Here is a 14809-nt window from a genome sequence, read left to right as displayed (position 1 = left end):
AGTAGTTCCATAGGAGTTTTAAATCCCAAAACCCTTGAAGGTAACCTATTTATAATATGTGTGGTAGTGAGAATAGCTTTCCCCCAGTAGGATTTGGGTATGTTTGCTTGGAAAAGTAAAGCTCAGGTTGTGGCTAGTAAATGACTGTTTTTTCGCTCTGCCACTCTATTCTGCTGTGGAGTATTAACATAAGATAACACGTGGATAATCCCATTATTTTGGAAATAGGTAAACAAATCCTGGTTGAAATAGCCTTTTGCATTATTAGACCTAAATCTCTTGATTTTCACTCCAAATTGATTTTGGATCATGTTTTGAAAGCTTAAAAACACACTATTCATATCTGATTTGGATTTAAGTAAAAATATCCAAGAGATCCTGGTACAATCATTTATGAAAGAAACAAACCACCTTGCACCAGAAATATTAGGAATTGTAGAAGGACCTTATATGTCACAATGAATTAAGTAAAAAGGAGTAGAACTTCTTTTATTGCTAACTGGAAAAGACACACATTTATGCTTTGCAAGCTCACAAACATCACAATGAAAATTTTTGGCATTTAATCCTTTGAACAAAGAAGGAAACATGTTTTTCAAAGTTCCAAAAGAAGGATGTCCAAGACGAAAATGATAACGCCAGATTTTGTCTTTATTGGGAGATTTTGCAGAAAGAAATGACAAAGGTAAACTATTCTTGATATTACTTATGTTGTTTGATGTCTCAAGATAGTATAGTTCATCCTTCTCCTTAGCAAGTCCAATATTCTTCCCCGAATTTTGGTCCTGAAATTCACAATAAGAGGAATAAAAAGTCACTTTGCAGTTCATGTCTCTGGTAAGTTTTTGTATAGATATCAAATTAGCAGACAATCCAGGAATATGAAGAACATTTTTAAGAACACACACAAGATTAATTTGACCATCTCCTAATCCTACCACTATAGTAAGTGAAACATCTGCAACAACAATTTTCTTATTACTAGGACACAAGATATATGTATTAAACTTCTGTGAGAAATGCATCATATGGTTTGTGGCTTCTGAGTCAATGACTCAAGAATTCGTAATTGGCTTAACTGAGATATTTAATCCATGAGAACTAGAAGCTTTACCTGGACTAAAAACCTTACCCAAGAAACATGCCCCAGTAGGCTTTTAAAGAGTTTTCAATAGGACTCTGAGTTTCTCAATCTCTTCCCTGTCCAACTTTTTTTCTTCTCGAGACTTCTGTAGTACTCCAGTGGTTTTACCAGTTGTCACTTCAGTAAATCGGGTAGTAGTGGCAGATTCTATAATCTTTGGTATGGTTATCTTGTTTGGGACTGAAATGAGTCTTGATAGTAAAAGTTTAACCAAAGACGATTCTAGGCAATGAAGGCCAAAGAAGGAAAAAATAAGACTAAAAGATTTAGCAAGATTTGGCTATGAATGTCTGAAATAGAATTCAGCAATGAAGGCTAAAAAAATTTTCTTCCCAAGAAGAACCTAAAGCTTTTATACCATGTGGAAAAACTAAGAAATAAAAATTGTGTGAAAACTAAGAGTAAAACTGAATGTATATTGAAAATTGCTCATAAAGAATTATACAAGCACCTTAAGTTTATATACAACTAACTAGTGGATAAATTAGGAAACTAAATCTTCCTAAAACTGATCCTATAAGTGAGTGATTGTCTATCCTAATTTTTTATCCTTAATTCTAGGGATACAAATACTTAATTCTAGAGATACAAATATAAATATACAGATTACAAGATTACAACCAGCTGTAAATAACTGTTTTCCCACAAGAAGCAATGCTGTTAGTCTTCTATAAAATGAAGTATAGCCATGTGGATGCTTTGCTTCAGGAATTTGTTAATAAGTCATTGCTAATGCAGTTCGAAATTTCATGAGCCAATTATTTCCTCTTTTAGTGGCAGTTTAAAGATTTTGTGATTCAATCACTTTTCATGCAGTTACTTTGGATATAATTCTTAGTCTCAACGCCTGGAGAAGCTTGAAAATTACCCAAATACTCCGGTACCTTCTGAAATTTGCCGTAGCAGCTTTCTGGGCAGTGGTTTTGCCAATTGGTTATTCTAGCTCTGTACAGAACCCAACAGGTCTTGTAAAATTCTTCAGCAGTTGGGCTAAAGATTGGCGAAATGAGTCTTTTTATAATTATGCTGTTGCAATATATTTGATACCCAATATACTAGCTGCTATAATGTTTCTACTTCCACCTTTACGAAAATCCATGGAGCGCTCAAACTGGCGAATTATCACTTTTATTATGTGGTGGGCTCAGGTAAGCATGTGTTAGATCCTTAATTTTGAGTGAGTTTCTTGTTCTCTGTCAACATCAGTATGCCCCTTTTCCTTTATTTATTTATTTTTAAAGATTGGGCTCTCGGTTAACTTGTACCATGCTGCAGCCAAAATTGTATGTAGGAAGAGGCATGCACGAGGACTTCTTCTCACTTCTGAAGTAAGAAAAAATAATTTGCTTTTCCTTTTTTTTTTTCGTTTTCCTCTTTTCAAATGACTTTTCTAACTGGTGGTTGGGAAGGGGGAGGTTTTGAGATCATTTCCTCTATTGGTGCTACTCAATGAAATCACAATTGTATTCCTCTTGAAAGATTCAAGATTGACACATTTGTGCTACAACATTGACATGCCTTTTCTCCCAATGATTGGATTGTGTTTTTCATATATTCAGGTATACAATGTTTTGGATTCTGCTACTAATCAGCAAGCTAGCATTCAGCTACTATGTGGAGGTGATTTCTCCCGTTTTAGTTTAAGTGGTCTTAAAGTGGCACCCTAATAATTAATTACTTGTCTTAGCACATTCATGGGTGTAAAGCAATGCAAATTTCAATTTGAACTAATCTTGTTGCCAAACTTCAGAAAACTGTGTTTATGTGTGTGTGTTTACTTAGACACATTTATGCATGTCTATAGACTCATAAACTAGGGTGCAATAGAGTTTCAGTGCTTCTAAAATACTTTTTCTACTAGGTTTAGAAAAGTTCGTTAATTCTATCGCATGCAAAATATCATCATCCATTTCTAGCTGTCCAAATTCATTAATGATCATAAGCTTGTCATAACATCCCTTGTGATTCAGTTGCTGTTACTTTTAGCTACATGTTCATTTTTGAATTCATGAGTTCAATTTTTCTTAATTGCGTTTCCTTTATTGCAAATTTTGAGAAAAGAAAAGACAATAGAAAGAGAAACAACCAAAGGAAGCCTTAATATTTTCATTGTTGTGAAATCTTCTTGCTGTCTTTTCCTGTGATTCTTTTTCGTACGTTTGCATTTAGGTGCACGTGTTTTCTGCATCTATATCGGTCATTATGTACAAAATTCTATTTTGTGCATGTGCTTGCGGCAGTGCACAAGAATGAATATTCAAAAGATGCTAGTTACCATATATGTAAAGGAATTAAAACCAGTTTCAACCTTAACTGCCTTAAGTGACTACATTCCATGTGTTGAGTTTTTGGAGCAACTATAGAAAGAACATATTAGATTATTTGAATTTGAGTGAATTGTTGATATATTATTGTACTTTGTGAATACCTTTCAAGAAGTTGCTTTTTATTTTTTTCATTCTTGCCTTAAAGGATATATGAAAATTTTTTGGGGTTTTTTTTTTTTGCATGATCTGCTGATAGATACTGCCTCTAATTCAACCGACGAAGATAATCATGGATTTGCATGTGGATAATTATCAGTGGCATGAATTCTTTTCGGAAGGTATGATATTTAGCAACCCTTCAAACCACTTCTTCCCTCTTACTGCCTCTATCAATCTTTAATTTGCGTTTGTTTTAACTTTTTTTCTTCATGTGGCTATGGCCTGCACTAAGTCATGTTTGAATCTTCTGTAGTAGTAACTCATAACATTGGAGTCGTTATTGCAATTTGGTCTCCTATTGTCCTGGTAAGTTATCATGTAGAAACTTTTGGAATGACATGAGTCACGCTGTTGCGAGGTACTTAAAATTATTAAACAGTTTCTGTGTAAATTGAATAACAAGCCTTGTTTTATTTCCCAATAGGTTTATTTTATGGATGCTCAAATATGGTATGCCATATTTTCTACTCTTTTTGGTGGGATTCATGGTGCTTTCAGCCATTTGGGTGAGGTTAGTGGCCAAGTTGTTTTCATACCTTGAAGGCACATGTCTCAGAGAGATAGATTAGTTGCCCTGTGAAATCCATATATGATTTTGGTGAAAAAACAATTTGATTTCTGTTAGTTGGAGATAGTGATTATCTTTCTTATTGCTGTTTCTTTTCAATTGGCATTTTCAGATACGGACGTTGGGGATGTTGCGATCTAGATTTGAATCTGTTCCGGCAGCCTTTTGTCGTCGTCTTGTTCCATCTCAGTATGACAGAAAAAAGCATCTGGTACTACCTAAGTGATACAGTGCTGTTTATGTCATTGCTCTTTAACTGTCTGGATTACCATTATATCTAAGTCGAACTATGGTTCCTTCTATACATAAAGACTGGCCATTATCTGGAGCTTTTTTTTGCATAATCAATGAAATTGTGGAGTGTGTAGTTCCTTTTGTTTTCTGTTTCTTTGGCTAAAAGTAAACATTTCAACATGGCAGGATGAGGCAGCAGAAAGAAAGAATATTGCAAGTTTTTCTCTTGTTTGGAATAAGTTCATACATTCTATGCGGATGCAGGATCTGATCAGCAATAGGTTGGGCAATTTCTTGCTAAATCGTCTGTCAAATGTTAAATGAATTATATAGAGAATTCTGATGTTTTCTTTTGACTTATTATTGTCCAGGGATAGAGATTTGCTACTCGTACCATCTTCATCAAGTGATGTCTCTGTTGTCCAGTGGCCCCCTTTCTTGCTTGCTAGCAAGGTAGATAAATGTAGTAGTTTTTTATATTAATTTTCAGCTCAATGCAAGATCCTATGTCTTACATAGCGTCTTGTTTATAACACATGACAGATTCCTATTGCATTAGACATGGCAAAAGATTTTAAAAAAAAGGATGATGCAGAGTTATTTAAGAAGATAGCAGCTGATGATTATATGTATTCAGCGGTTATAGAATGTTACCAGACTCTCAGAGATATAATACTTAACCTTGTGGTGGATGCAGCAGATAATATGTAAGGATGTACCATTCATATTATGAACTTGAACTACTTTTAAGCTTGATCTTAAATTGATCGTGCCAGCTTTGACCTTGTCTGGCAGTAAAAAATATCCCCTTCCTTTTTCTTGATTCAAAAGTCTAATTATTTCCTTTCTCTTTATATTTAGTCTTGTTGGTCGGATTTGTTATGAAGTGGAGACTAGCATACAACAGCGGAGCTTTTTGAAGGACTTTCGGATGAGTGGGCTGCCATCACTCAGTAATAGGTTGGAGAAGTTTCTAAAGAACTTGGTAACATTCTTTCTTTAGATGTTCTTAACTCCTCCATGGCACCACATTTTATAAATCTTATTCATGATATTGTACTTTCCCATACTAATCTCTCTCTCTCTCTCTCTCTCTCTCTCTCTCTCTCTCTCTCTCTCTCTCTCTCTATCTATCTATGTTGGCAGATTTCTGATGTTGAAGATTATGATACATTCAATTCTCAGATAATCAATGTCCTGCAGGATATCATTGAAATTATTACACAGGATGTTATGGTCCATGGCGATGGGTAAGTGCCTGAAAACAAAAACTTTTTTGGAGTTGATGTGTGTCAGTCTTATTTGGCAAAATTAATCTACAAGTTTTTCTTTGTAGAATCTATGAAAGAGCTCACCCACATGGTAGAAGCGATCAACATGGCAAGGAGCAGTGGTTTGAAAAGTTAAATATTAGGCTTATAGAACATGAAGTGTGGAAGGAAAAGGTATATTTAATATGGACTCATAATGGTTATTTATCATGTAACTATTTTTCAGAAAGATGTTTTGTTAATAATCTAATTATTTTTATGCGTTTTTCCAGATCAATAGGCTTTATTTGCTTTTGACTGTTAAAGAATCTGCTATAAATGTCCCTCCAAATTTGGAAGCTCGGCGCCGCATCACATTTTTTGCAAACTCCTTATTTATGAATATGCCAAGCGCCCCAAAAGTTCGTGATATGCTTTCCTTTAGGTTAGTCATTTCAGGACATTAAATTAGTGATATATTACTGCTTGCTAACTTGAAACAAGGACTGGGAGGGGCAATTTTCCTTATAAGAATTTATAATGTTAGTATTCTAAAATCAGTTTCACAGCCATCAGTGGGGCTTGTTACTTTAATTGAATCATAACTAAGGTTTTTAACTTGTTTAATCTATATTTAGGATTTTCTTTTCCTTTTAATTATCATTATGATCAGTTAATGTGCTTCTGCATTCTGTACCACACAAACAAGGGCACTGTGATAGCCTCTATTAGAAGTATTATTTATATAGATGCCTCTCCACTCTCTGCTATCTACTCTCACTTATACTGCTTCTCTGATTCAGTGTTTTGACTCCATACTACAAAGAAGATGTACTTTATTCAGATGAGGAACTCACTAAGGAAAATGAGGATGGAATCTCAATTCTTTTTTACCTACAGAGAATATATCCAGGTGACTTGTGATCTCTTGCTACTTTATGCCTTTTGCTGCATGAAAAGCATATGACTAACTGGGCGTCTGTGACTGCAAACTAGATGAATGGAATAACTTTCTGGAGCGTATGCATAATGTTGGAATCAAAGATGAGAATGAGAAGGCTCATAGGAACGAGGAAATTCGAAAGTGGGTATCTTATAGAGGACAGACACTCTCCAGAACAGGTCTGGAAATGTAAAAAATATCATTTTATTTTTCTCTAGCGTTAACAATATAGATTCCTACTTGAGCTATCCTATGCTCTGTCTTTTTGCCAGTGAGAGGGATGATGTACTATAGGCAGGCTCTGGAACTCCAATACTTTCTAGAAATTTCAGGAGACTCTGGTTTGTTGTTCTGTTTAGATAGTTAATTGCAATTTCAAAAAAATTTCTTCTATGTGTTATTCCAATTTCTTTTAAAAGGTTGATGCAATGAAACTAGCTTGATGAAGTATTCACTTGTTCCTTTTAGTAGTTTTGGGAGGTCCTGAGGTCTTTGAGGAGGATCTGGGATATTACAGAGGGCAAGTACCAGCATTGGCCAATGCAAGAGAGCAAGCACAAGCATTGGCCAATGCAAGAGAGCAAGCACAAGCATTGGCCAATATGAAGTTCACCTACATTGTTTCCTGTCAGGTCTATGGGGCTCAGAAAAAGTCTACTAATGCACGAGATCGAAGTTGTTACCTGAACATTCTAAATCTCATGTTAACGTAAGTTAGCGCTCACTATTTCAATATCATAGTTCTCTGTGTAGAATAGAATTTTGATTTCATCTTTATACATGTGGAAACTGCAAAGGTATCCATCTTTGCGTGTTGCTTATATCGATGAAAGAGAGGAGACAGTGAAAGAGAAAAAAACATCTCAGAAGGTTTATTATTCTGTTCTTGTCAAAGGAGGTGAAAAATTGGACGAGGTATGAAACAGCACTTGTCTGATATCCTAGCTGACAATGTAGAGTATGAATTTTCTGACACCCTATCATACGGGACTTTTTCAAACAGTACTTAAGGGTGAAAATTCATGTTATCTTATTCTAATAATGTTGTTTCAAAGTTTTTGTATTGTAAAAAGAATAGCTGATACGAACATGACGTGTTTATTAAAAATGTCATGACACCAGAAAATAACCTGTTTAATTGGATGAAATGTATCAACATTTAGGTACAACATGGCACGATTAATATATTGAAATTCAATTAATTGAATAAATACATTGATTTTAAGTGCTAAGATTTTTTTAAAGGGTTTAAATGTGTTAGATGATTAGAATTTGTGTTCAACAGTTAACCTATTGATACTATCAGTAGGAGTAAATGCATGTCACTTTTGCCTTAAGTTGGCCAACTTACATTAGACATAAGCATCCTTGTGTCATTATCAAGTTGATACGATTATTACATGAACACAACCATGTGAATACGAACCCATCAAATTACTTGGGGTGTGCCCATTGTGTTATCAGATTGTTAAACAAATTGCCTGCCCTGCATTTACTTTTAACAACATTTTATTACGCAAATTTTATTTTGCTTGATGTTTTCCATAACCACTCCAATGTAGCATAGGTTTAAGTATGTAATTTGCTTATATTAGATGAGTGATTTATCCAGTATGTACATGTTTATCTTGCAATAAGCATGCCTCCTCCTTTATGTTATTAAATCCATAGTTTAAGGTATTGAATACATTCTAAGCTGAACAAGGAATATATCATGCCCATCCTTTTAATGCTAGTATTTCAAGCCTAACCTAAGAGAGGGATGTAGTTAAAATAGGGTACTAGAGATGTTGAGAGTGGTCATTTTGATATTGGTAATTATCAATATGGAAAAAGAGGTAGAAATGGTTACGTTTTAGTCTGAATTAGCCCTGTATTTTTGCAAAATGTTCAAATCACTCCTGATTTATAATTTGTGAAATCTTACTCCTTATAATTTCGAATTTTTTATGCAATCAATTTCTTTTCTTTTAATGTTATTAATAAATAAATGGGGAAATGATAATATTCCTAGGAAATCTACCGCATCAAACTACCAGGTCCCCCGACAGAAATCGGCGAAGGGAAGCCTGAAAATCAAAATCATGCAATTATTTTTACTCGTGGAGAAGCCCTACAGACCATAGACATGAATCAGGTAGCCTTTTTGTTTACCTATTTTAAAGATGCATTCAAAAGTCTCAATTTTTATACGTTTGTGGAGGATAATTGCTTTGAAGAGACTTATAAAATGGGAAATAATTTGGAGGAATTTAGCCTTTTACTGATTTCAAAGATGTGTTAACAAAATTACACTGTTTTACCCTGCTATGTTCTCAGGATAATTATTTTGAAGAGGCTTATAAAATGAGAAATGTTTTGGAGGAATTTGTAAAACATCGCCATAATCAGAGAAAGCCATCAATATTGGGTCTAAGGGAGCATATATTTACTGGAAGGTGAGTTTACCAATATCTTGATGAATTCAGTGTGATTTTGTTGGGCGTGATAGCCGTGATTAAGCTGCTGAAAATGTGACAAGACATTACACAGAACAGTTTGATAGTAGTAATACATGCATATGCTTTTATTTATTTGACAGTGTTTCCTCGCTAGCTTGGTTCATGTCCAATCAAGAGACTAGTTTTGTAACTATCGGGCAACGGATTTTAGCAAATCCTCTGAGGTAGACCTGAACTTTCTGTCTTAAATCTTTGAATTTATGTGATATTAAATTTAATATTGACATTCATATTTTATCTGTGTTGTTGTACAATAAAGGAGCTTAAGAGAGAGAGAGAGAGAGTTGATAAACAAATCCACTTAACTCGTTAGGGATGCAAGTTGGATCAGGTTGGATGGGTAGGTCAGTTCCAGACTTAGTAATCTTGATTCTATTGTAATATGGTTCATGAAATTTTCAAGGCCCAACTTATCTCAACTCTGGCACACCTCTGTAAATAGAACTGTGATAACTTGAATTAAAGACTGTGGAGGCTGAGGCTGGGTTTGATAGTCGTTGTAAGTAGTGAAAGAAAGGATATAGGATAGTAAATGAATAAAGGTTTGAGTTGATTGAGTTTGATGGCAAAAAGTTGGCTGCAATTAAAGAACAAGTTATTGAATTTTCTGCTGATGGCCATGATAAATAAGATTTAGAGTTTATTTAGAAAAGTTTTGCACTGATCACAGGGCAGTTAGGTTTGTGAAGGAATTTGGGTTTATGTTTGGAAAAAGAATGATTGAGGTGGGAATTATCATTAAAAAAGTTTGCAGAGATTAAGAATAAGAATTTTCATTAGAAATTTCTTCAAAAAAGAATTATCATTAGAAAAGTGTGCAGAGATTAAGCTTAAGAATAAGTTTATCTGTGTGTTTGCAACATATTCATTGGATAAAAATTTTCTAACGATTGCATCACCTAAGCATTTAGCCCATTGATTGGTGCATAATCCCCTACTCAAAAAGAGCAGGGTTCGCATTCTTCTTTCCTAACTTAAAAAAAAAAAAATCTAACAAATTTTCTGTTATCATATGTTTAGTAGCCTGCCCTGTTGGTTTTGCGTATTTTCTGATACTTCTTTATTGATGTTTATATGTGATCTTGGTTATGTTCTATCCTTAAACATGGCCATGATTGTGCGAAGTCCTAAATTTATGGCCTTGGAAGGTTTTAGTTGAGCAGCCTTATTTGTGTTGTATTATCATCTGAGTTTCTCTTAAATGCTTTCATCTTATCATTCCAGGGTAAGGTTCCATTATGGTCATCCTGATATATTTGACAGAATCTTCCATATAACAAGAGGTGGCATAAGCAAAGCTTCAAAAATTATTAATTTAAGCGAGGATATATTTGCTGGTAATATTGAGTCAGCCAAATACTCTAGCTGAAAAGCTATAGCATGCTTGTTAATTTTGTTATCTTGTTCAGGGTTCAATTCTACTTTGCGCGGAGGTTACGTAACACACCATGAATACATCCAAGTCGGTAAAGGGCGTGACGTTGGCATGAATCAGATATCTGCTTTTGAGGCAAAGGTTGCCAATGGAAATGGAGAGCAGACACTTAGCCGCGATGTTTATCGGCTTGGACGTCGGTTTGATTTCTATAGAATGTTATCATTCTACTTTACAACTGTGGGCTTCTATTTCAGTAGCATGGTATGCTAATCAGAGTAATTTGTTTTGGTTATTTTGTTCTTAGAAAATATACTAGCATTTGTAGTTGTCCGTCACAGCTGAGTTCCAAATCCAACTGCTCTAAATTTCATAACTAGGTTACTCTGCTGAGCATTTTATATAGTCTAATCAGTTTACAAGATGAAGCATTGTTTCTTAAATGATTTAGGGTAACATTCTTTTGTAGTGTTCAAAGTTTGATCCCTTTGTTGTTGAGTAGTTGACTTTTTAAATATATGATATTGAGATAGATTTCTCAATCACCTTGACTATAGTTGGCCAAGTAAGTAGCAGCTGTTGGAAGTGTATTAAATTTACAGCTTTTAACTGTGAAAGTGAACTCCCCCCACCTCACGCTTCTTTTTTCAAAAATTAAGAAAAAAAAGCCAAAGTAAATAACTCTGTAGATATGGAAATAAATACTTACAACTTGATTTGGGCATTATACCATTTCAGGTTACAGTCCTTACAGTTTATGTATTCTTATATGGACGTTTATACATGGTTATGAGTGGAATAGAAGCAGAGATTCTTGAGAATGCAACCATACGCCAGAGCAAGGCCCTTGAAGAAGCTTTGGCTACACAGTCTGTCTTCCAGCTTGGCTTGTTGCTGGTGCTGCCAATGGTTATGGAAATTGGCCTGGAAAAAGGGTTTCGTACTGCTCTGGGCGACTTTATCATCATGCAGCTACAGCTGGCCTCTGTATTCTTTACTTTCCAGCTTGGTACAAAAGCACATTATTATGGAAGAACTATCTTGCATGGAGGTTCTAAATATCGAGCTACCGGTCGTGGCTTTGTTGTTTTTCATGCAAAGTTTGCAGCTAACTACAGGCTGTATTCCAGAAGTCATTTTGTAAAAGGGTTGGAGCTTCTTATTCTCTTGGTCCTATATGAAGTTTATGGTGAATCCTATCGGAATTCAAGCCTTTATTGGTTCATCACAATCTCCATGTGGTTCCTGGTTGGATCCTGGCTGTTTGCCCCTTTTGTGTTTAATCCATCTGGTTTTGAATGGCAGAAAACAGTGGATGACTGGACAGATTGGAAGAGGTGGATGGGAAATCGCGGTGGTATTGGTATCCACCCTGATAATAGTTGGGAATCATGGTGGGAAGAAGAACAAGAACACCTCAAATTCACAAATATTAGGGGAAGGATGCTTGAGATTATCCTAGTGTGTCGTTTCTTTGTTTACCAGTATGGTATCGTCTACCACCTTGATATAGCTCATCACAGAAAAAGCATACTGGTATATTTTTCAAACTTCTTCTACCTACAGTTTCCTTTTGCCTATGAATGATTGTTTATCTTTATGGAATTCTTTTTCTTTATTTTGCTAGTTCATATGTCCATCTTGCTACAGTCTAACTTAATAATTCTCCTTGTAGGTTTATGGACTTTCTTGGCTAGTTATGGTTACGGCTCTTCTGGTGTTAAAGGTATGCAAATGAAGCTGTAACAAACTCAAATGAGAGATATGGTTAGAGTAGCTTCATGTTTAAAGAACTGGCAATATGCTCCACTAGGCACTGACCACTCATGCCTTCATACTTTTCTTATGTTTTCATAGATATTAATTTTTACTTCTCTTTCTGCTTATGTATTCTCCATGTTCTCAGATGGTATCAATGGGTAGGCGAAGATTTGGTACCGATTTTCAGCTCATGTTCAGGATTCTTAAGGCACTTCTATTCCTCGGTTTTACATCAGTCATGACTGTTCTATTTGTAGTATGTGGCCTCACAATATCTGATGTATTTGCTTCCATCCTTGCCTTCTTGCCCACTGGATGGGCAATTCTTCTCGTAAGTTTAAACTTCCAAAATTACAATACAACTTTTATATATATATATATATATATATATATATATATATATATTGTAAGGCATCAACTAGCAGCTTCTCAATTTAAATGTTGCATACTCGTTATTCTCTTCATTTAGCAGTGGGTGCCAGCCATTGTAACTCAAAAACTAATTATGTTCACTAAATTTCTCACCAGAATTACGTTTGACACCGATGCTAAAAGCTTTGGCATGAAAAACAATAGAGTTGGCAATTCTTGTATTCATGTCATGTAAAACACTGGCAATCTGTGTATTTATGTGATGTTTTATATGAAAATTATATATCATAATTCATGTCTACATAAAAAACACGAAATATATTTTTTTGGTTTTTGTTAAATCTATATATGATTTTTGTTAAAATTTTAAACTATGTTATCTTAATTTTTGTATTATGTTTGAGATTACCAGGTTTAAAAAACAAGTGTAACAAATGCCTTAATTGCAACCGAAGCTTCCTGTTTGCTTAATTGTTGTAAATATTCATAGCTACAATATCTTCACTGGAGTATGGCCTACACCTTATATTTTCAAGCCAGACTAATCCTTGTTTCTTGCACTATTTTTAGCATATATATAATAATAATAATAATAATAATAATAATAATAATAATAATAATAATTGTGCTTTATATGCTACTGATTAATTGCAGTAGTATTGTCATTAAACCCATGTTCTGCGTTTGTAGATTGGACAAGCACTGAGGTCAGCGTTGAAATCTATAGGACTGTGGGAATCAATAAAAGAGCTGGCAAGGGCATACGAGTATATTATGGGTCTGATATTGTTCATGCCCATAGCTATCCTGTCATGGTTCCCATTTGTGTCAGAGTTCCAAACCCGGCTGCTCTTCAACCAAGCATTCAGCAGAGGCCTCCAGATTTCTATGATCCTCGCAGGAAGGAAAGAGAAAGACATCACATCCCAAGTCAAGTTCGCTTGAATTTTTGAATCATCTGAATTTGGATTTATCAAAACTTTGTTGTTGCTTTATCATCAAACCCGTTCAAAACCTTATTCAACAAGTCCTCTTGTGCTTTGTTTTTATAGTAATTTTTCTTTAATATACAATTATTTTCATTTGGAGTTTAGCTAATACTAATATTCTTGGTGATGCTTATGTGAATTAGAAAGATAACATATTTTCCAAGAACAAATTATCTTAAAACAGTTATTATCATGTCTTCTTTCGTATTACATAATTTAAATATTTTATTACACCTTTTAGTATATTTGTTAGACAAAAAAGAAAAAAAAATTGTATAAAGTTATATAAACCAACATATAATTATAAAATTAAAAATAAACAAACAATAAATGAATTTTAATCAAATTTCAAATGAATTTATTTACAAATATAAATAAATCAAACATACTTTTATTCATATTTATTTTATTTAATAAATAAATATAAAAATATTATTGAAATTATTTGTTAAACTTAATAAATAAAGATAAACTAACATAAATTAAATATATTTCCGAATAATTCATTAAAAATTTTATTCATTTGTACCTTTAATATAAATACAAAGTGATGCAATTCAGGGCCCAAAACCCTCCAATTGAATAGCACGTCAATGCAATGAAATCCAAACAACCCTAAATCTACCGATCTCTGTTTCCTATTTCCTGTGGGCTTACGCTTAAAGGAAACATCCCTCCCACTTTCATTATGTAAAAAATGTTAAAAAATAACAATAATACTATAATATTTTGCAATCCACTATTTCTACGTACATAAATAATGAATTTTCCCTTTTTTTTTTTTCTCTGATGCTAATTAATTAATTTAAAAAAGATGGACTGAAAAAGAGTGTAATTCACCTGCATTGCACGTGAGGTGTCTGATGTCCTGCACTCTATCCATATGGAACCCATACGATCTAGTAATTCTAGACTGTCGAGGCAAGTTGAATCACATGATTTTTAATTATCATATTCATTGATCTAAAAGACTTAAGACTTGGATTTTCCTAGTCAAAGTTAGGCCTAATAGATCTCTCAAGTAAACAAACCTCATTGGTTACTTTTCTTTTAATATAAAACACATACTTATATAAAAAAAATTTTTTAAAAAAAATTCAAATATAAATAGATTGTTTAATTCCTTAAATAAGAGAAACATATATTGTATTTGACAGATTAAGACATGCAGCTGCAAGTCGTACAT

At 33.9% G+C, this 14809-nt stretch overlaps 1 protein-coding gene across 4 annotated transcripts in view; it reads left to right on the top strand.

Annotated features, from left to right (window-relative positions):
- LOC111316770 (callose synthase 7-like) overlaps positions 1-13727 on the top strand; it is a 29841-nt gene extending 16114 nt beyond the window's left edge. For 2 of the 4 annotated variants that reach the window (XM_089753880.1, XM_089753882.1), the window contains 28 exons: positions 1961-2292; positions 2420-2472; positions 2704-2764; positions 3668-3749; positions 3884-3936; positions 4055-4141; positions 4311-4409; positions 4619-4713; positions 4804-4885; positions 4976-5139; positions 5294-5417; positions 5579-5682; positions 5769-5877; positions 5976-6127; positions 6486-6595; positions 6679-6804; positions 6898-6966; positions 7094-7334; positions 7423-7540; positions 8640-8762; positions 8945-9063; positions 9207-9290; positions 10351-10463; positions 10536-10765; positions 11240-12037; positions 12177-12227; positions 12408-12593; positions 13325-13727. In XM_089753880.1, the coding sequence (XP_089610006.1) occupies positions 1961-2292; positions 2420-2472; positions 2704-2764; positions 3668-3749; positions 3884-3936; positions 4055-4141; positions 4311-4409; positions 4619-4713; positions 4804-4885; positions 4976-5139; positions 5294-5417; positions 5579-5682; positions 5769-5877; positions 5976-6127; positions 6486-6595; positions 6679-6804; positions 6898-6966; positions 7094-7334; positions 7423-7540; positions 8640-8762; positions 8945-9063; positions 9207-9290; positions 10351-10463; positions 10536-10765; positions 11240-12037; positions 12177-12227; positions 12408-12593; positions 13325-13579 (4220 nt within the window). In that variant the 3' untranslated portion in view covers positions 13580-13727. The remainder of the gene's footprint in view (positions 1-1960; positions 2293-2419; positions 2473-2703; positions 2765-3667; positions 3750-3883; positions 3937-4054; positions 4142-4310; positions 4410-4618; positions 4714-4803; positions 4886-4975; positions 5140-5293; positions 5418-5578; positions 5683-5768; positions 5878-5975; positions 6128-6485; positions 6596-6678; positions 6805-6897; positions 6967-7093; positions 7335-7422; positions 7541-8639; positions 8763-8944; positions 9064-9206; positions 9291-10350; positions 10464-10535; positions 10766-11239; positions 12038-12176; positions 12228-12407; positions 12594-13324) is intronic. The other 2 variants (XM_022918893.2, XM_089753881.1) reach the window with 2 other exon arrangements.
- The last annotated feature ends 1082 nt before the right edge of the window (positions 13728-14809 follow it).

Source organism: Durio zibethinus, chromosome 24 (genome assembly GCF_047325235.1).
Source record: "Durio zibethinus cultivar Kanyao isolate XHJ-2024 chromosome 24, ASM4732523v1, whole genome shotgun sequence".
NCBI classification, from domain to species: Eukaryota; Viridiplantae; Streptophyta; class Magnoliopsida; order Malvales; family Malvaceae; genus Durio; species Durio zibethinus.
The sequence above is the reverse complement of the archived record's forward strand: the minus strand, read 5'-3'. Positions and strand labels throughout refer to the sequence as shown.